Genomic DNA, 21,809 nt, shown 5'->3' with positions numbered 1-21,809 from the left:
TATATATATATATATATATATATATATATATATATATATATATATATATATATATATTGTATCTGAGGTTTATCATAAACTGAGACGTAATTCTCTAACTCTGAGGAGAAATAGTGTTTTCGTGAATTAAGCGTGGTGTGGGGAAGACCAACGATGTTCCCACACGTAGATAGAAGCCTTACATACCTGTAAACGCTCCAATTCAACAAACTAGTTTGCTTATCTGACGAAGAACACCAAAACCCTACCTTTGAATCACTTGAGAAGGATTAGCTTGGATATCCTATGTTTTCATTTAAGAATAAAGGATTACCTTGGATATCCTATGTTTTCATTTAAGAATCATGTTAGGAATAATTTATTTAGTGCTAGAATTGATTAAGAATCATAGGAATGGACTTACCTTGATGTGGGAGGTTGAGAGGAGAGGAAAACGTCTTTCAGGTGTTTTTCTACGAAGTTAGAATGACAGAAAAATGAATTTTTGGATTAATTGTTGAATTTATAGGACTGGGTTCGGGATGGGTTAGCTTGCTGGGCAAGCTCCAAAGCTAGGGGCAGCCTCGCCATGGGGTTCGCTCAGCGAGATACTGCCTCGCTCAGCGAGCCGCCCTGTTTTCTCGATACTTAGTCAATTTTCCGATTTCGCAGTTTTCAGCGAGGCCTATAGTGAGACCCTCTCTCGCTCTGGAGCTCCCTCTGCTTCGCAACACTTAGTTATAATTCGCTAATTTTTTAATACTAAGATCAATTAGGGTTCTTAGCACTTATTTTAAAATTTGGGGATTTTATCTTTCGAATTTGGCATATCTTTACATTCATGTCTTTAATCTTCGTATTTTCGCTTCCACATTATTTTCTTGTTTTTATTCAAGTAACCTGATTCTTATCAGAAGATCTTGGGATCTTCTGTAACGTCTGAACTCGAAGCTTTGCCTCATCCGGTCGATATCCTGTGCTTGGTCCCACTCCTCCAGAACGGCTACCCGATGATTGCATGCTTGATGGGACTGTCGGCTGGGCACACGAACTGAGCCGAGGACATTATATGGAGACTCGTCTCCATCGCCATGTGCTCGCACTTGACTCGACCACATGGCGACTTTGGATTTGGCCCCTTTTTTTGTAGAAATATTTAGCTTTCATAAAGGGCATAAAAGTCTATCAACATTTCGAATATTTTTCATCGTTCAGTAATTAGCATTTTAACGTTTGCGATATAGAATATAGTTATTATAGATATAGATAGTTATAGGAGTAAAGAATAACCATTTTTGATAAAAACAAAGAAATTTAGCAATAAAGATCACGATTAAAAGCCTGGTTGGACTTTTAATTAAGAAATCCCCTTCCCGCCATGGAGAAGGAGTCCCTCTGCCCCCAAAAACTGGAGTGAGTAGAGTAGAAAGAAATGGAGTTGAGAGTGAGTGGAAATGCACTGAAGACATTCGCCCGATCCATCACGTGCCTTGCACGCATTGGCAATGAGCTCGCCATTCAAGCCTCTTCTACCCAGGTTTGGTTCGGTTCTATTTCGCCTTAAGATCAAATACTAAAGTTCCTTAGTCTTATACGTAGTAATTAGGGTTTTGTCTGTTGTATAATTCTCTCTACACTAGACTAGACTAGACTAGAAGCTTCAGATTTTGTTGTGAACCGTATACCTGAGCACTGCTATCCCCATTCCTATCCGCACATGAATGTAACATCTTGTCTATAAACTCATATCGATCACTTAACTCATGTGTATTTCTCACTTTTTGATTTAAATTCCAAGGTTTGACATAAATATCAGGTGCGGATAAGTATTTTCCTACCTTCAAGCCAATTATTAATTTCCTATAGTATGAGGGTTGCAAACTCCACCCTATAAGGGAGCAAAATTCTCCCCCTTTTTACCTAGAATATATAGGGCTGGGTTCTATATTTTGGATCAGACTCTTGATAATTTGAGATAACACATCGGAACTTAAGATATTTGTTAGTTTACAGTAAATTGCATCATTATCTGACAAAACAAGGTCCTTTAACCTTGGGAAATCTTATTAAGAGGAAACAATTCAACAACATTTGACAACACCCAAGTTTGTCCCATCTTGTTAAACTGGAAGCCATCAGCATTCGTGTGAAATTATAGTTTCAGTTCATTTGTTTCCTTCTTCCTTTTTTTTTTTTTTTTTTTTTTTTTTTGCAGCTCACATTTCACACTCTCAACTCGTCAAGGTCGGCGTATCAGTCAATTACATTTAAACCTGATTTTTTTGATGTCTTCACTGTTTCTGGCCCAGAGCTGCAATGTTGTGTGCTCTTGAAGGTATATGCTTTTAGACAATGCTGTGTAGTCTAAACTGTTTTGGTTTTCCAGCTACCTAATTTTAACTTACCTTGATTTTATAGGCCATTTGTTCTGTACTAAGAACACCAATTGCCAGTATAGATCATTTGTGTGTGTCATTGCCTAATCCTGATGCATCAAAGATGCAGTGGACATTGAACTGCCATAATGGTAAGACTTTTTCTACTGTATTTGTCTTTACTTTCTTCAGGATTTCCAAAAATTGAAGGAAAATAGATTCTTTGGTTAGGAGCTATAAATTAGGGCATAGTGTTTTTAGTTTGATGGATGCACCATGTAGAGACTCACACAGCTATAGTGTCAAAGGTCTGTTGAGTTTTGATATGATTCTCATGAATAAATTGTCACATTGTGTCTTCCCACGAATGACCTTCACATTTGGTCACAGGGTGATGTAGTACCAAAAAGGAGTAAGAAGAAAGATACTGGAGTCAATGTTAGAATGGGGAGAAACCAAAAAAGAAAGTTAAAAGGGAGGGGGTAGAGACTACGGCAACAACCTTTGAAGCCTCACAATTTTGTCCCTTTGGGCTTTAATCCAAAAGGCCCTTCAACAGTTGGAATCACTAGCTCGCCTTTTACAGACTTTAACTTTCCCCTCCCATTCTGATGGGGATTTGCCTAAGGCATGTTTTACATTGAACCAGCGTCCAAGTTCAACCGCCAGTTCTCCTTGGCTTTTGAACTAAATGGCTCAAGCCCAATTGCCAAGGTGTTGTCCACTCTATCCAAACCTTTGGGGCCTTATGGTTTTTCTCCCGTAGGCTTTAACCCAAAAGGTGCCTCAATAATTAAAGTCGTGAGCTCACCTCTTTAGGGCCCTAACTTTCCTCTCATATTCTGATGTGTTATTTGCCTAATGCAAGTTTCACAGCGAACCTCCTTTCAAATTCAGCCACCTATGGTTAGTAGGTTGTCGTAAGGTACCGTCTCTTATACCACTTGTAATGGCCCAGGTCAAACTGTTAAGGTATTGTCCGCTCTGGCCTAACCTCTGGGGCTCACAGTTTTATCCCCTTTGTTTTTAACCCAAAAGTGCCGCAACAATTAATCTTTTGAATTTGTCTTTTATGGTCCTTAACGTTTTCCTACCATTCCAATGTAGGATTTGTCTAAGGCAAGTTTCACAACAAACTCCCTTTCGAGTTCAATTGCCGGGCATTCATAAGCTATTACATTCATTAACAAAATGTACACTATGGTCCTATTAATAAATTAGGGAACTTCAATATCTAATGTAAAGACAATGGTAAAATCAAACTAAAATTCTTAATACTAGTAAGGGACAAATCTATTTATCTAATCATAATCTGGATAAAACATAAAATAAAATTAATGTAAAATAATCTGAAAAATCTAGAGTTTGGTATAAAATATCTCATCTTTTAGAGCCCGCTTCATGCTCTTTTGGTGGGAAAAACTCGACTCACTGTAAGATAAAAGATTAGGATAATTCGAACAGAATTCATTTTCATAAATTTATGTAGCATCACGTGACTACAGTAAAGTTGTCTCCGTGAGACCTATAGGTCACAGGTTCGAGCGTGGAAGCAGCCATTAATGCTTGCATTAGGGTAGATTGTCTACATCACACCTATTGGGGTGCGGCCCTTTCCCGGACCCTGCTAGCACGGGCTGCCATGTGCACTGGGCTGCTCTTTTTTTATGTAGCATCATATGACTGTTGATCCTTTCACTGAATGATTAGTTTTTCGTGGGTTGTTTCTGAGAAGGGTTTCTGTTTTGAAGGTTGTGTGTGTATGGAAAAAGAATTATTGGATCACCTTACATTAACTAAGAATTAAGCAGAAAGATAAGTGCCTCAAGGTTGTCAAATCCTTTACTTTTTAGACTGTTTTGCAGAACCTTAACATTGTCTTCAACTTTCAAAAGCTTAAAATAGCTAAGTTATTGTTGAGATCACCTCCTTGCAATAGTCCCATGAATGTTGTGAAACAAGTGTCTGTTGAACACTATAGATAGGGTTATTTGTTAGAGGAGAGCGTGACGATTATTTTTGCAAGTACAGTTATTGAGAGTGCTATGTAATGAATTAGAATTATGCTCTTACACTAAGATTGATGTAGTACCAAAAAGAGAGATTTGAAAGGTTAGGAGAAGAAATGAGGAAGGGAAGTTTTATAGGAGAGGTGAGGGAGAGAGATGTAGTGGGAAGATCAATTCGTTTCTGGTCCTGCTTATACAGTAGGGAACTTTGAACAAGGTAAAACTCACAAGATAATTAAGACTATCTCTAATTAATTGATAAAGATAATTTCAAACTCAAGCAAGTGATAATAACAATGAATTAGATATGATAAAGAGAAAGTCAAAGTATAATATATTAGATAAATATGACTTAATTGAAGAATCTACTGCTTTGATTTGCTTTTCTTTGAGCTGAGGGTATACCGGAAGCAACCTCTCTACGTCCCATGGTGGGGGTAAGGTCTGAGTAAAATCTACCCTCCCCAGACCCCACTTGTGGGATTACACTGGGTATGTTGTTATTCTTGATGACTTAATTGAAGAATCTAAAAAAGAATACAATTAAGTATTGAAAATTAGCTGAAAATCTCAAAGGTATACGATAGATTAGCTTTTTCTACAATAAAATCTCCTATATCTAACAGGAAAACCATCCTAAGTTAACCTTGGTTTCCAAGTATGAAAATCAAAACAACTTAAAAATAATATATGCTCCATACTATTTTTTGCTCTAATCGTTGAGTATTATTGAAATAGCGTAACTATGTAGTTTGTCATATTTTGATCTCCTGGAAGTGTTATGCTTAGATTTATCATATTTTAATTTCCTGGTAGTGTCATGCTTACGTCAGTCTTATTTTAATCCTGGAAGTGTTATGCTTAACATTCTTATTTGGGTCAGTTTCCGACATTTTCTGTTTTGGACTTTTCTCAGCATATATTAGCAGTCTTTGGGTTGAGCTTTTACAATTTTGTATCATGAAGGAATCATTTGCACCATTGAGTACATCACGAGAAGTTAGAGAGATGTCCCATGTATCTCTTAACACTGCAAGAGCCGGTTAATCTCTCAGATTACATGAAATTATAATACTGTTAGCAGCATCGCCTTACCATGCCACTTTGACAGGTATGAGGAAAGCTTATTGGATAACGTGCAACGTTGAACCTGACATACAACACCTATCCCTTGATAGGAGAAAGCTTCCAAGCAGCTTTGTGGTGAGGCCTCGTGATCTGAATAGGTTATTGTCCAATTTCCAAACAACTCTTCAGGAGATCACAATCATTGCTAACAATCCAACTTCCTTGCCTCCTGATGCTGCAACTGAATTTGGAGGGAAAGCTGTTGAGCTCAGAAGTTATATAGACCCAACAAAAGGTATAGTGGGTCAGCCACTTTTTCTTTTCTTTTTTCTCTTGCCTGTTTACATAAGCTGTAAATCTTTTTTTTATAGAAAATGATTCATCACTACACACTCAGTTGTGGATAGATCCTACTGAAGAGTTTTTGCAGTACAATCATATTGGAAACCCTGTGGATGTGACGTTTGGAGTGAAGGAATCGAAGGTATCTTCATTTGTCATGTCTTCTGACAGGAACTTTTCTAATCCAATTAAAGCTTTTCCAGTTCTGAGACCTTTTTCTCTATTTATTTCGTATAATCACAACTTTGATGCTGTAAAATAGTGTTTGTGTTTCCTGGAGGTCTTTGCGTGTTTGCTGAACCTCTTTTTTGCAAATTTTCTATTCAGGCTTTCCTTTCTTTCTGTGAAGGATGTGAAGTTGACATACAGTTCTATTTTGATAAAGCTGGCGAGTAAGATAATCTTACACTCTCTGCTTCTGCATTTGACATCAGTCCCTTGCTGTTTTCTTTAACCTATCCTTGTCTTCAGTAAGAGGAATCCTATGTATTTAGGATATGCGCACAGAAAGCTATTTTGAAGTCCTGACATATTACATACTTTTGCCTCCCTATCAGCACTTGTTGGCTTGGATGGTTGATCACTACTTCTGAATGAACTTAAAACTAATTTTCTTTCATCACAGCTTTATTCGCTGTTGTTATCGTTCTCTTTTTTTGTTCTGAATGCTATGTACTACCTTCCTATTAGTTGCCATGTCTTCTTCACTGCCATATTTCCTTTTTCATAATTGCTTTGAAATGCTTTACTTGTTCCGGGGTCTATCGGAAGCAGCCTCTCTCCACAAGGTAGGGGTAAGGTCTGTGTACACTCTACCCTCCCTAGACTCCACCTGTGGGATTACACTGGGTATGTTGTTGTTATACAGCTTGATGATTTTTTTTTTTTGAGAAGGTAACATATTGTATTATTTATATAAACAGCAGCTGAGGTTGTGCTGAAACCATATTTACAAGTGAGAGAAGAAAAACTGCTTCAGAAACCTAACAAAAAACAAGAGTGTCTATCATTGAAGCAATATCTTCTATATATCTCTGATTGGACCAAAAGCAAAAGAGTCTAAAGCAATTCAACTTAATCTTCTGAATTGAATTGCTAATATCATCACAACATCTGGAATTCCTCTCTTTCCAGCCTGTCCACCAAATACAAGCTGGGACAATCCTCCATCTATCTCTGTATATCAATCCTGCTCCTGCTTCTTCCCAACTAAACAAGACTTCAATAATCTTCCTCGGCATTGTCCAAACAATGCCTCTAAGGCTAATGAAGATCTTCCATAGCATGTCTGTGACCCTGCAGTTTAGGAATAGATGGCTGACTGTCTCGGATTCTTCACCACACAAGCAACACTTTGAACAAAGATTGATTTTCTTCTCACTAAGGTTGTCATGTGTCAGCACCACTTCCCAAGCTATCAACCAGGAGAAGCAAGATACTTTGTATGGTATTTTAACTTTCCAGATGTTCTATCTGTTGGTTATCTTTGTTGAGTAGCTTATATGCTGAACTGACTCTGAAGAGTCCTTTGCTGTCTATTTGCCAACATAATCTATCAGGTCCCCCTTCTGTACCTTTGAATTCTTCCAATGTACTGAACAGTTCTGCTAGTCTATCCACTTCCCAATCATTTAGGTTTCTTCTGAACTGAAAGTTCCATCCCTGTGTTGACCATGCTCTATCTACTGTTATCTCTTTCTGTAGGTCCAAGGCATAAATGCTTGGAAAAAGATCTTTTAGACATGAATTTGCTATCCATTTGTCCCCCCATAAAGATGTTTTACAACCATTGAATACCCTGATAGTAGTGTTAGCCTTCATTAAAGGCCAAAGTGCTCTAATAGATCTCCATAAACTCACTCCATAAGGGGAATTTACTTCCTTTGTTATCCAGTTGTTATCTTCACCATATTTTGCTCTGATTATGTCTACCCAGTAAACTTGAGGATCCTGAGAGTATCTCCACAACCATTTCAATTTGAGTGCATTGCTCTGCCATTTCAAATTTCTGATTCCTAAACCACCTTGTTTCTTCCCGTGTATCACCTTGCACCATTCAAGTAGATGGTATCCCTTTTTCTCCTTGTTGCCATTCCATAGGAAATCCCTTCTAATCTTGTCAATCCTCTGTATCTAATCTTGTCAATCCTCTGTATAACCCCAACTGGGATTGGAAATAGAGACATCATATAAACTGGCATGGCATCCAATACTGAGTTTATGAGAGTGACCCTGCCCCCCAAGGATAAATATTGAGCCTTCCACCCTGTCAACTTCTTCTCACATTTCTCAATTACTGAATCCCAAATTTCTTTGAACTTTGATTTGGCTCCCAAGGGCATTCCTAAGTATGTAGTAGGCAGTGTATCTACTTCTCTTCCCAAAACCTGAATCAAAAGTTCCATATTAGGCACCGAGTTAATAGGGTACAAAAAACTCTTCCTCCAATTAATGTGCAACCCTGAGATGCCCTCAAACAAAACCAGAATTGCCCTGAGTACTCTGAGTTGGTCCTCTTCAGCATCACAGAAAATTAATGTGTCATCAGCATATTGAAGGTGTGTGACTTCCTTGCTAAACTCCAAATTGCTGGCCATTTCAAATCCTGACAGTCTCCCAGTTATTTTAGAAATTTTGATCATGTTGTTCAAACCTTCCATCACAAGAATGAAAAGAAAAGGATATAAAGGGTCTCCTTGTCTTAACCCTCTCTGTGCTAAGAAAAATCCTTCAGGTCCTCCATTAATCAAGACTGAGAATTTAACAGTAGAGATACAATAACTAATCCATCTGATCCATTTCTCCCCAAAACCCATACATTCTAACACCTTGAGAAGAAACTTCCAATTAACATGGTCATATGCTTTCTCAATGTCCAGCTTGCATAAGATACCTGGCTTCCCCTGTTTCAATCTTGTAACCACTGCTTCATTGGCAGTCAACACTGCATCCATTATTTGTCTCCCCTTAATGAAAGCCATCTGCTGAAAATCAACCAGCTTGTCAATCACCTTCTTCAGCCTTTCTGTCCGCACCTTGGACAAAATCTTATACACACTGCCTATCAGACTTATGGGTCTGAAATCTCTTAATTCCTTTGCCCCTTTCTTCTTTGGAATCAATGCTATGTAGGTTGCATTGTAGCTTTTCTCAAAGATACCATGTGTATGGAAATTGTGCATAGTATCCATGATTTCTTGTTTCACAACTTCCCAGCATTTGATGAAAAAATCCATAGTAAACCCATCAGGACCAGGTGCTTTATCCATAGCACACATCGTCAAATATTCAAAAACCTCTTTCTCATCAAAATTCCTTTGTAGAAGCTCCTTTTCTTCTTCGGAGATTTTTGGACTGTCAATTAGGTTGCAGGAAGGTCGTGTACAACTTCTGGTAGAAATCAGTAATTTCCTTTTTAATTCTTGTGGGGTCTTCCACTGTTTCCCCCTGTATCTCCAGTTGGCTGATATTGTTGTTTCTCTTGTGTGCATTGGCCACTTTATGAAAGAAACTAGTGTTTCTATCTCCTTCCTTTAGCCAAAGAGCTCTAGACCTTTGCCTCCTCGCCACTTCTTCATTCTTAATATGTTCTTCATATTCCATTAAGAGGGATTCCTTTTGTGTTGATTCTTCTACAGTGAGAGCTCTAGTTTGTTGGATAGCATCAAAAGAGGCAAGATGGTTCAAAATTTGAATTTTCTGCATGCCCAAATTCCCTTGACTACTCCTGCTCCACTCCTTTAATTTTGCTTTAAGTGCTTTGAGTTTACAAGCAAGAACATAGTCGGGTTTCCCTAAGAAATCAAAAGATATCTACCAGCCTTCAATTCTGTCAACAAAATCTTCAGTATTCAGCCACCAATTTTCAAACTTGAAGTAAGATTTGTTATACTCCCAGACACCACAATTCACAAGGAAATTGGGCAGTGATCAGAAGCAATTCTTTGAAGTATGCTATGTTTGATATTCCTTAATCTATCATTCCATTCTTCAGAGAAAAGAATTCTGTCTATTCTTGAGGCAATTCTATGATTATCTCCCATGAACCATGTATAAACGCCCCCTTCCAAAGGAGGGTCCAACAAATCCAGATCTTCAATACAATCTGAGAATTCCTCCATTGCAACAGTTCTCCTTATGCAGTTGCTTTTTCAGAAGGGTACCTTGTGATGTTGAAGTCTCCACAAACTGCCCAAGGACCATCCATTAACCCCCTAACTGCAACTAATTCCTCCCACACCACACTTCTTTCATAACTACAATTAGGTGCATATACCCCAGTTATGTGACACTCAAAATTTTGCAGAAGTGCCACAAACTTGCAAGTGAGAGTATATGCTCCAATCTCCAAAACTTCCCCTCTCCATACCCTACTATCCCAAAGAATTATAATTACCCCTCTAGTACCACTAGCATCAAGACAAACATATCTCACCCATCCCCCTCCCCAAATCTCCTTAATAATGTCCCCCACCTCCCCTTCTAATTTTGTTTCTTGCAAACAAATGATGTCTGCCTTCCAATCGTGAATTAAACTACTAATCCTCCTTCTCTTGTCTCTGTCATTTAACCCCCATACATTCCATGAAATTAGGTTTGCCTTCATTGAGAACCAGCTCCACCCTCCCCCCTGCTCCTCTTCCCACCACTTTTGAAATTGACATCAAAATTTCTTAAAACCCTTGAGCTCTTGAATTCCTTTATATCTTGATCTTTTGATGATAACTTCCAAACTCGTATTCCTGGCCTGTCGACTACTATCAATTTGAATTAACAACTCCAAGGCTTCCTGCTCATGTCCTCGAAAGTCCACCCCAAAGATTTTCGCCAATTTCAGCATATTTCGATGAACCCAGATTGTTGCACCCATTTCTTTGTCCAGAAACAGATTTTGTTCTTGTTGGATTGGCTCTCCATCTTCCACCACCAATTCTCCAAAAGCTGCATCTTTAGTCATAGCCAAAGACCCACACAGGTCTTTTTCTACGTTTTCCCCTTGTATTGAATTTTCCCCAATTGTTGCTATTGCCATATTGATAGTGTTCTGTTCTCCAAGGGATTCTGGTAGATCTTCGCTGATTTTGTCTCCGGAAGAATCTAGGCTTGTATGTGTGTCTTCTCTGTTGTTTGTCAGTGGAGCGGAATTGGCCAAGCTTCTAAAATCAGTTTATTTTAAAAAGTAAAAGTACCTTTTTTAAAAGTACTTTTTAAAAAAGTATTTTTGGCGAAAATTAATTTGTGTTTGGCCAATTAATTATAAAAGTATTTTTGAACAGCAATTAGTGTTTGGTGAAGCTTTTAAAAAGTGTTTCTATTTGTATTTTTCTCAAAAGTACTTTTAAAAAAAGTGCTTTTGGGCAAAAGCAGTTTTTTTAGCTTCTGAAAAACTGCTTCTGCTACACCCCAGACACCCCAGAAGCACTTATTTTCTTGCAAAAGCTTGGCCAAACATTTCACTTTTTTTCAAATAAGTACTTTTAGGGGGAAAATAAGCTCGGCCAAACAGGCTATAAGAATTGAAACTGCTTCCAGTCAATTCTACAGTTAATGGGTCAAAATAATTCAAAGGCTGGATTTCATTTAAGTGATTTGGGCTGCTGGGTCTGGCCCAATTTTTGAATTGGCGCCAGTGGGCCTATTAACAAAGCTCAATTTTCTTAAAAAATTCACTGCAGCCTCCACCTCCCACTCACGTGCCCTAATTTGATCACCAAAAATCTGAACAACTGTCTCCACGTGCTGTGTCATATGTTCAGACTGAGATTGCGACGTATCAATATCTGCTTCCCCTTTGTGTAAAGCCTTTACCCTAGGGTTCAAATAAAGCTTCGACCCAGCAGGTTCTTCACTTCCCTCCGTCGCCGGAGTTGTCATCTCAAATCGAGCTTTGCGCTCGACCCATATCGGAAAATGGAAAATCTTCCCATCTCTTTCTATCGACACTTCCGAAGGACAATTCCTTCCATCTCCCCCAATTTTGATTCTCGCCCATTTTGAGATGATTCTTGAGCTCAGATTCTTCCTCAGTAGCCACCCAACCACCGCATTGATTTCCTATTTCAACGAAAGTCTTCTGCGACCAGAGATGAAGTGGAATGCCAACTGCCCTAATCCATGTGCCATCGGTCTTCTCGGATGCTGGTAAACAACCTGCTGCGAAATTCCACCATTGCAAGTTGATGCTTCTATTCTTCCATCTCCATTCCTTCAGCATGGTTTGTTCTGCCATGTTGCTGTTTGGGAACTCAAACAAAAACATGTTTCCACCCATTTCATAAATGTTGACTTCAATTGCAGCCTTCCAAGAGATGGAGGACCATTTTCTTATCTCCGATAAGGTGATGATTTCCTTCTCCTCCTCACCAAATTTTCCGGTGACACACCTGTTGAGTAGGCCCATTTCCTTGCTTTCCGATGTCTCAGCAATACATATGTCACCATTTTTTGTAGAAACTGTAGATTCTCTGAGCGTATTTGATTGCCATTTACTCTCCCGTACTGCTTTGGCATAAGAGTAGTCTTCCTTTGCTCTGTGAGGCTCTGTGATATTCAGTTGGTTTTGGCATTTAATGAACCTTTCAATCTTTAAGGCTATTTCATTCCAACCTCCATTTAATGCCATCTCAGGGATAATTATAACAGACCTCTCTTTCCCTTGTAGCGATAGGATGCTCATGTACCTGCCATGTTCATTGAACTTCCTAGTGCAGAAAAATTCTGAGAGTTTGTCCTTTGTTTTCCACCTCCTGATCAAGTTTGTCTTCTCTTTCGATGCCTCTTTGAGAATGTTACAGATCCAGGACATTATTCTTGTGCTAAGAGTTGATCGTCTCATCATGTTTCTGCTTCTTTCGACCCATTCAAACCAGCTCTCCTTGTTGTCTGACCACCTGGTAATGTCAAAAGATTTGAATACGGCATTGAAGTATATCCTGTTGTCTTCCATAGTCAGATGAGACTAAACCTTACAAAGAGAAGGGAAAGATGGAAGAGAAAAGAAGAAATTGCAGAAGTCACGACAGCTTGATGATTTAGAATGTATATTTTGCGTAAAATGGATAAACGAGGATATTCATCAAAAAAGAAAAGGTGAGCACAATAACATCAAAAGACATGTTTATTGCCACATAATCAAATAAGCTAGTATGTTTAAATTACTTGCAGTTGATTGTTGTGAAAGATAAGTTTGGCATCTCCCCTGACACCACGGGTTACAACTTTTGGCTTTACCTGTTACCAGGTACAGTAGATACTAATTCGATGTCTCGTGGATCTAGTTTATAGACCATGTTAAACTACCAATGAATGTACATTTGTGTGCTTATGTGTGTCTTCAACTTTTATGACCTTTGATTTTTAAAAGCTTTTGTTTTTTCAATTCATTAATAGATCTCTTTTGCTGTGTTAGGCACATCTTTTTTGCTTTTCATGTAAGATATTCCTTCTGATCAAACCTGAATTTATGGACAGGCCAATTTTAATGGCTCCAAAATTTGGTTTAGACGATGGCTCCAACTCAACTTTTGATGCCACCTTGGTACTTGCAACCATGCTTATGTCACAGCTCAGCACAGCAAGCTCCTCGGAAAATCCACAAGTTGCTGGCACTTCCCGTGGGCAGGCTAATGATGGAAGACAGGCCCCAGTCCAGGAGAGGTCAAAAGGGAATTCTGGGCTTCCATCTGATCAGACCAGGATTTGGTCCGATCTTTCAGGTTAGTATTTTCTGAACTAGTCGGTACAATATAGTTACTGGAAGGGCATATTTACTTAATTTTCATACAATTCAACTTTATATAGGAAGCAGAACAAAAGGTGGTAATGGTACTGAACGTGAAGGGGAAAGAAATGACAATGATAATGAGCAAAGGGAAATTCAGCGAATTGGTGCGATACACATATCTGAAGCTGGAGCTGCTGGAAGAAATATGTCTGACATTCATAATGAGTATCCTGAAATTTTTTTTGCTGTCAACATTGTTAGCAATTTCAATGCTCCATCTTTAACCCTATTTATTTCCTGTAAATATAAAGTGAAGTGGTTAAAGCTAGCTGACATGTCAAGTTATTTTGGTTTGCAAAAGTTTCAATTATAGGTCATAATTTACAATCTACTGAGGGATAATAAGCATGAGGTTTTGGTCCCTAACTATTGTGGTAACCATGATAAGTCTTGACATGTATGAGTCTCAAGTATTTGCAGCTAATGTAACTGGAAGGTATGGTCATCTGTATCAGCTTTTTCAAATTTCTTGCACATTTGTTATGTATTTTCCACGGATTACTCCAGGATGCAGTGGACAACTTGTTTTGCTGAGTAAGCATCTCCTTATGTTCAGGGACAATTGGTTGGTCCTGAAAGGAAAATAATCCCTGTATGAAATTCCGTATATCTAATACAATGTTTCATTTGCAATATAAAACTCTGCATTACTACTGTAATCTCTGCATAATTAATGCAATGTTCGTTTTCAGGTGTAGAACTCTGCTAAATTTGTGCAGCGCTTGGTTTCCGACATTAAACTCCATTTACTAAAAATGCATAATTTATGTGGGAATATATGTATTATTTTATGTGGGATATAATGTGGAATAATAATGCACATTAGCAATTCAAGGTTACAAGCGTCTAAAAGACAAATATATCCTTAAAGTAGGCAATCCCTGCATAACAATCTCTCTGTCATTATTTACCAGATAACATTCTCTGCATTATAATCACTGCATAACAATTCATGTATTATAAACCGTTGTTTAATTAGTTCATTAACCAGACAACCCCGAAGAGTTTCCAGGATGGACATATTAACCTGAGGAAACCACAAATATATACCTAAATGATATATGTGAGCGATATTATGGATTTTGAAAATAGGTTTGAAATTCTAAGTACTTTACGAGTGTACTTCCCAGAAGACAGTGACTTTTCTTGACTGCATCAATTAGCTTCCGTTCTGTGGACGGAAATCCTCTGGAAGAACCTCAAGGTTAGTCGCGGTCCCACTCTGGATATTTAGTTTTTGTAGTCTACTCAGCTGAAAGCTGCTCCAATTGTATGGCAGATTTGAAAGCTCATGCTTCTCAACACCATCCTAGTAATTGGGTAGATGCAGATGATGATGATGGAGACGAGTCAGAGTTGTGTGTTCAATCAACACCCCCATATCATTAGGAATACAGCAACTCTCAAGTTGTTCTATAATCGTTTACAAGCAGTTGGTTATTGATGACCTCTGTTGTAGGTATGTACAATCGTGCTCCACTAGTCTACTTTGTACTTGGTTTCTTCTTACCTATGCAGTTCTCTATAGCTAAATCATGTTTACCATGGAATATAAATGGCCTTCAGCAGATTGCACTATTCACTTTCAAAAAAATAACTGGCCGTCAGCAGATATGATGATACAGCTCATTAGTTTGTCGTTTGAAAATTTGTTTTCTAATTCTGGTAAAATAAAATAACACCATAACGAGACGCTAGAAAATCAATACCATACAATTCAAATCTTTAATTAAAGAAGGATCATTTGACTTACCAAAAAGCTAGACAAGAATAACCTCTTTTCGGAGAGGTTCGGCGTATTGCATAATCTGAAAAGCGGCTTTTAAGTGAAATGATATCTGCTTCTCCATATAAAAATTGGCAGATCACTCCTGTGTTGTAAGTATAAGCAATGTCTGCTGATAAGTATAGAAAGGACTTCCAACAAGTCTCCTTGCAAGTAGATGAATCCTTGTGAATTCCTTTTGAATTTCTCTCGTTTCATAATCTGAAGCAGTCAGTCCCTTGCATGAGGTAATACAAAATCATTATCTTCCCTTAGGTAGAAAAATCACTTGGTCTAGTGTAATGTCATCCCCTGAATATTAGATAATAGATGCTAAGTTTGAGAATGCTGAAAAGTTCAGGTTGATTACTTTTAATTATTAATCATTTCATGCTCTTATCGCGTGAGTTGTGAAGATTGCAATAAAGCTATATAAGATTACTTTTGTTCCCCTATTAGTAGACGACTACACTTCCCTTAGCATTTCGGACAAAACTTTGGCCTTTTTTAGTATTTGTCTGGATTTACTCACCTTAGGTAGCTTCAAATGGTATGCAACATGTCATCACTCTAAAGAAAATTCTAGGAGTCCTTGTGATATAAATGTAGTGAACAATTGTAGGAGTCCTTTGGGATATAAATGTAGTGAACCTAGTACTATTATGTTGTGTGAATGTCAAAAGAGTCAAGCTTTTGACTCCTATGAGTGTATAGTAGCTAGTGGTGTCAAGTATTAAATTCTTAAAATTGACGATTCCATGAATGCTCACATCATCCTCTGTATTTTTAGTCAATGTTCATTGCTAGTCCCAGATCAACTGAAAATTAGACAATGATCTTCAATGTCATGGATGTGATACAAAGGCTGGATAATATTTAAATGGTTTACTTTGAAATAGCTTAGAGAAGAGCATTTATCTTTGAAAGTTACCCCTTGTAGAAAACTATTTGCATCTCTCAACAAAGAGGGTGATAGAATGTTTATCAAATATTTTTTAATTTGCAATTAATTTTGAAGCAGTAGTTGTTTAGCTAGCTTTTGTATCTTTTAATGACGCTCTTTAATTCCATTGCGGACAGGTTTCTGATTTTAGACTCTTTGAACTTGCTGATGAGGAACCTCAGAAGATTTTTGCATGGTTTCCATCTTATCTCTGTAGTTGACTATCTCATATAGGTGAAAGATTACTCAAAAGTATGGAAATGTTGTGGATACTTTCTGAATACCTGGAAGATTAACTGAAGCGATTGTCAATCATCAACTGGACTTTTTCCTGCGTCATACACTTAATGTTACAATGATCCTAGAAAGCGGTTACATGCCAGGACGCCACTCAGCTCGTTATTTTATTTTAACTGACTATTCTACTCTTAGGGTGTGTTTGGTACGAAGGAAAATGTGTTCTCCTTGGAAAATAAGTGAGCTTCGTACATATTTTCTAGTGTTTGGTATGTAAGTAGGAAAAATATTGTCCTAAGCTGGGGTAGACACCCTAAGTCCAGGGGTGTCGCCCTGTCATCGGACACCGCTTTCGTCGATTTCTTTTTGTGTGTGTGTATATATATAAAATTTGAAAAACCGGAATATATGTACGAGTAATATAGCCGACCCTGCTTGACCAAATGAGCTTCGTTGGTTTGGCGCCTCGCTAGTGCAATGATCCTCCCAAGTTTGAGTCTCAGCAAGCGCACTAACGCGTTCTATTTTTACGCTTTTTCGTAAGTGGTCCATCTGTACTAAAAAAAAGTTAATGTTGCTTGTGAGATTTGAACTTCCAATTCCTTGTCAAGCTAGGACAAAATAGATCAGCCTAACTAAGATTCAATCTATATCTATATATAATATAAAGCTAGGCATAGATGAGGTGATGTGACACCTCTTTATAATATCCATTAATATTTATCTTTTTTCTTAATTTTTTGGCTTTTTTCTCTTATATTTCTCTCAAAAAATTAAAATAACTCTATCAATAAATCCTTAGTTGTCCACATTCATTGCTCAATTAAAAGGGCAAGTCATTTAAGGATATTAACTTTTTTCCCCTACATTTTGTGACTTTTTTTCTCGCGATATTCTACCTTAAAACTTTGGCAAATATTAAATATATACTCATTTATTTCCTTCCTCATTAATTACTATTAATCTCCTTTCATAAAGCTTTCTGAATTTCTTGTTTTACGTGGCCTTTTTTCCTCCCCACAATCTCATCTCATCATTAATGCTATTTATATCTTTTCCTTAAATTGCTCCATTTCCTTTATTTGCTCTTTTTATTTTCTTTTATTTATTCAATCTCTGTAAGTGGTAAGCCTAGCATTTTCTCTTCTTTATTTGATAGTATTTCAGTTTTTTTTTTTTTTTTTGGGAATTTTAGCTTCTTTTCTTTTTTGTGGAAAAAATTATTATATTCATGAAACCATGATGACATTAATGTTTACAGTATATTCCAAGAATAGCTATTACATTTCAACCTTTTATATTCATTATAGAAGAATAAGAGTCCCTTAAAGTCTCCAACAATCTATATCTATCTATCTATCTATATATTATATTAAAAACATGAACATAAATACTTCCAACTCATTTAATTAACATAAAATTATTTAAATTACAAAAATATCCCACTACAAATTTTTTCGAAGAGGCACCAACGGGACTTCTGGGCAGATGCCTTATCCTACAAATACATGTACGATGCGCTGCGCTGCCAGCTTGAAGAGACATGTCACTACAAGTTCTTCCCCAAGAATTGCACCGTTGACTCTGTACATGTTAGTATTTGTTTATGTTTTTGTGCATGTTTCTCTTTTCTATAGTATATATCGTATTTTATTTTTGAGTTTTGAGTTCTCTTTTTTGAATCTGAGAGTGCAACGAATTAAGGGTGTGATTTATTTTTTCTTTAAGATGATTTATACTTTTGGATTCCATTCTTATTTTGCTTGATTACTTTTCACATGATTGTGTGCTGCTAAAGACTATCGTTGCGTTTGACTTTTATTTTTTTAATGAGAATTTTCCTTCTTTATGGTAATGATCTTAAGGCTTTGCTAGATTTGCTTTCCAAGTTTGATTCTTTCTTTATAGTTATGATCTGATGATCAATTGGATGTGGAGACTATGTATAGAAGGAAAATACTATCTTCACATAATCAGGTGTCTTTGTTCCGACTGATTGCATCATGAGGTAACCTTAACCAATTGATATAATGAGGTTCATCAATTTTTTTTTTTTTTGAATTATACAAAAACCAAGAGGAGTTTAATACAAATATTTAACTAAAGGTAGGGAATGAGAAATATATCAAATTGGAGATTCGCACTTTATTTAGTATCTATCAGCCGTGTGATGCCTAAAGATGTGGGAGGCTTCCTCAATTGCTGGCAGGTACAGAATATTGAAAGAAGAAAGAGGTAAAGTCACTTATCAAGTTACAATACTTTTGCTGTAAAATGTAGATGCATATAAAACGTTATACTCTTGAATCTTCATGTAGGAGTAATACATTGGAAATGCATAATTGCTTTTGGATTTTTTTGCTGGGATCATGTTCTAATCTTTAGTACTTTTGTAATACCTTCTTGGTCCTATAATTACTAAAATAAATAAAACTTATATATGAGCAAGTTTGAAATTAGTTTACTTATTCATTAATGATCAGAAACATTTATTAAATGTATTTAATACAATTAAATAATATAATGCTTAATTGAAAATTTTAAGGATGATCCTTAAATTTTGAACTTATGGGGCGAACCAGCATAGAAAGATGGTAAATGCTATAAAAATTGATCAACAAAAGACCTGTTATAGCGCTATGATTTTAGAGATACAACACACAAAGATAGTATATCAAAAACATTTACTATATTTATAAAAAAGTTATCTTTTAAATTATGCTTTACCTTTTGTATGAAGTTTTCGAAGGGAATATCGTAATATTTGCTATAACTGTTAGTAATGTTGATAAATTCAATGTTTAAAAAAACAACTACTCCCAAAATAATAATATACAACTTGCAAGAGATGCTACGAGAAAGTGAACTTTTTAACCTTTTTTTTTTTTTTTTTTTTTTTTTTTATGGGTCCAAAGGTCATATATTATACTCTAAACTAAAGTGGTACAGGGGGCCCTATTACAAGGTCGTGTTGCCTATTGCTATGGGAGGATTGACTCAAAGTGGAGTCACTACAAATGGGGACTGCTACGTCACAAAAAGGGGTAGCAACGCCTGTGCACTGTGATGTTATTTGTAGTTGCGATGTTATGATGTATATAGAGTCAATATCTCAAAAGATTATATTATCTTTTTATTTAATTGTTACGAAATATATCAAGTAAGGCAGTTGTATGGTTTCAGTAAATTATACATTCAAAATAACGTACTATGTCTTTTGGTAAAGAAAGAAGAACTCAAAATTATCAAAGACCGGCGTTGAGTAAGGAAAAATCTTTCACATTTCTTGTCAAAATTGACATAAAAATGGAGGAGATCAACTTGGAAGATGTTTGATACAAGTCGAGTTGCCTCAAAGATGTTGTCATGGGCCGTCCCGAGAAGTCCAAGAGTGCATGATAGCATGGGAGGACGGATTGGAGATGGATGCACATTGAAGGGGGCCAAACGAGCAAGGAAGGCTATGTCTGCAAGAGGCCACATTCACAAATTCAAGATTTCCATCTCCACAAGACTAGCCAAACAAGGTCCTTGCCTCATTAATGACATTCATGAAATAATAGGGTCTTCTATTATTTAGTTAGTATAAATAGATAGTCTTTTATTTCATTAGGGAGCTTTTTGATAAATTGATGAAAATGTTAGTATGTTTGTGTTGTCTCTAGAGAGAGAAACAATTGTGAGAGTCTTATGGATTTAAGCTCTTGTTGATTTAAGATTTGTTGAGAGGTTGGTTGCAAGCGAATGTAATTCCCTTGAGGTCTTCCTAAGAGTTTGATGCTTGTTAATGTTAATTAATTGAGGTCTTTAGGTTTAATATACCTTTAGGTTGCTTTTAGTTCCATTTTCTTGTGTCTATCTATCTTTACTTTCCTTATTATTTTATTGCTTTCGCGTATCCGTTCTTGTATCAATTGATACCAGAGCTTAGCTTAGGTTTGTTCCAACAAATCTAGTCTTGGGTTTTGATTCAACAAAAAAAAAAAATCAAAATTCAAAAAAATAAAAAATCTCGAATTTTTGTGTTGTTTTGTTGAATCTAGTGTTGGATTCGAATTCCTTAGAGTTTTAGGGTTTCAGATCTGAAATTTGAGTCAATTTGGAGTTGAGATTTGTGTTCCACCATTGTTGAACTTCAAACCTTTAAGAACAAGGTTGGTGGGTTTGAAGAAAGAGAAAAATTGAGGGTTCAAGTTGATTAGGGTTTGTTCTCTAGTTGATAAGGACTCTAAATCCGAAATTTGGAGGTATTTGGCCAAGAATTGAAGGGTCTACCATTTTTGGAATTTGAAGCTTTGAAAAACTTCAACAACTTGAAAGTGGGTCTTGTTGATTAGGTGAAAATTGGAGGTTAAGTGTTATTGGGTTTTGTTCTCTACAACAAGGAGACCCCAGATCTAGAATTGGGAGTGATTAGGAGGTTAATTAAGGGTGGTTGGATTTTTGAATGTTCTTGAAGACATTCATTCATATCTTCATAGGAAGAAGATGACCAAAAAGCTTGTTTGATCCAAAAATTTTTAGGTCAAGTGTAGAAAGGTGTTTGTGAGCCAAAAAAAAAAAAGGAAAATGCTATGTTGTGTGGGCCCAAGCTACCTCACCAAAATCTAAAAAAAAAAAATTCAACCCAAAAATTTCAAGGATTTGAAAAGAAAAAAAGTGCCACGTCAGCAGCCCGCCACGTCATCCTAATAAGAAAGTGGGCCCAAGTCACATCACCAATTCAGAAACTCCAGCCCAAATTTCGAGAAAAAAAAATGGAAATAGAACAAAATGCATTTGAGGAGTGCATTTTACACAAAGAAAAAAAAACCACATCAGTGTGCCACGTCAGCACTGATCAGAGAGATTCAGAGAGGGGCTCCTTGTGCGATTGGTGTGTCACGCACACCCATAGCATGACCTGTGTTTTTCCGAAAATTTTTCTAAGTGTTCGTCCGGGTTTGTCTACTTCTTAACTTCATTTCTTTGATTCTTCTAACTAATTAACAACTAGTAATTGATCCTTATTTGGTTTTTAACTAGTTCTTGAGTCCTTTCTTTCAAGCCAATTTTTTCCGTTCTTTTTCTCGTTTTGCAACTTCATCGTTGATTTTTGATTCAAGTCCGTTTGATTTAATTGAGTCGTTCGTTCTTCTTGAGTCTACAAGAATCCATTCCGATCTCGAGTAGTAATTGTGCACCTTGGAAGCAACCGAATCCAATCAAGAATCAACATCGGCCGATCCAATTGAGTGGTAAAAGGCACGAGAGTGTGAGTTCATTTGAGTGGTGCTAGCCAAGCACAAAAGTGTGTAAACACGAGTGT

At 36.9% G+C, this 21,809-nt stretch overlaps 1 protein-coding gene across 6 annotated transcripts; it reads left to right on the top strand.

The window, feature by feature from the left end:
• The first annotated feature begins 1,309 nt into the window (after nucleotides 1-1,309).
• On the top strand, nucleotides 1,310-20,266 carry LOC132631573 (uncharacterized). Of its 6 annotated transcripts, none has more exons than XM_060347161.1 (13): nucleotides 1,310-1,516; nucleotides 2,195-2,314; nucleotides 2,398-2,506; nucleotides 5,475-5,726; nucleotides 5,803-5,915; nucleotides 6,101-6,165; nucleotides 13,244-13,488; nucleotides 13,574-13,721; nucleotides 14,720-14,760; nucleotides 14,836-15,015; nucleotides 18,410-18,509; nucleotides 18,612-18,736; nucleotides 19,451-20,266. In XM_060347161.1, the coding sequence occupies exons 1-10, from the start codon at nucleotides 1,412-1,414 to the stop codon at nucleotides 14,943-14,945; spliced, it is 1,308 nt and encodes a 435-aa protein (XP_060203144.1). In that variant the 5' UTR covers nucleotides 1,310-1,411; the 3' UTR covers nucleotides 14,946-15,015; nucleotides 18,410-18,509; nucleotides 18,612-18,736; nucleotides 19,451-20,266. The 6 variants fall into 6 exon arrangements, with proteins under 6 accessions (XP_060203144.1, XP_060203143.1, XP_060203142.1 ...); XM_060347160.1 differs by having other exon boundaries at nucleotides 18,608-18,736; XM_060347159.1 differs by having other exon boundaries at nucleotides 18,410-18,736.
• The last annotated feature ends 1,543 nt before the right edge of the window (nucleotides 20,267-21,809 follow it).

Source organism: Lycium barbarum, chromosome 3, assembly GCF_019175385.1.
Source record: "Lycium barbarum isolate Lr01 chromosome 3, ASM1917538v2, whole genome shotgun sequence".
Taxonomy (NCBI): Eukaryota; Viridiplantae; Streptophyta; class Magnoliopsida; order Solanales; family Solanaceae; genus Lycium; species Lycium barbarum.
The sequence above is the reverse complement of the archived record's forward strand: the minus strand, read 5'-3'. Positions and strand labels throughout refer to the sequence as shown.

What these genes read in the sequence shown, in the direction of transcription:
- LOC132631573 (XM_060347161.1), top strand. Translation starts at nt 1,412, where the DNA reads ATGGAGTTGAGAGTGAGTGGAAATGCACTGAAGACATTCGCCCGATCC. An exon ending in GACATTGAACTGCCATAATG is followed by an intron (nt 2,507 to 5,474) that starts GTAAGACTTTTT and finishes CCACTTTGACAG; the next exon opens with GTATGAGGAAAGCTTATTGG. An exon ending in ATGTCTGACATTCATAATGA is followed by an intron (nt 13,722 to 14,719) that starts GTATCCTGAAAT and finishes TGCATCAATTAG; the next exon opens with CTTCCGTTCTGTGGACGGAA.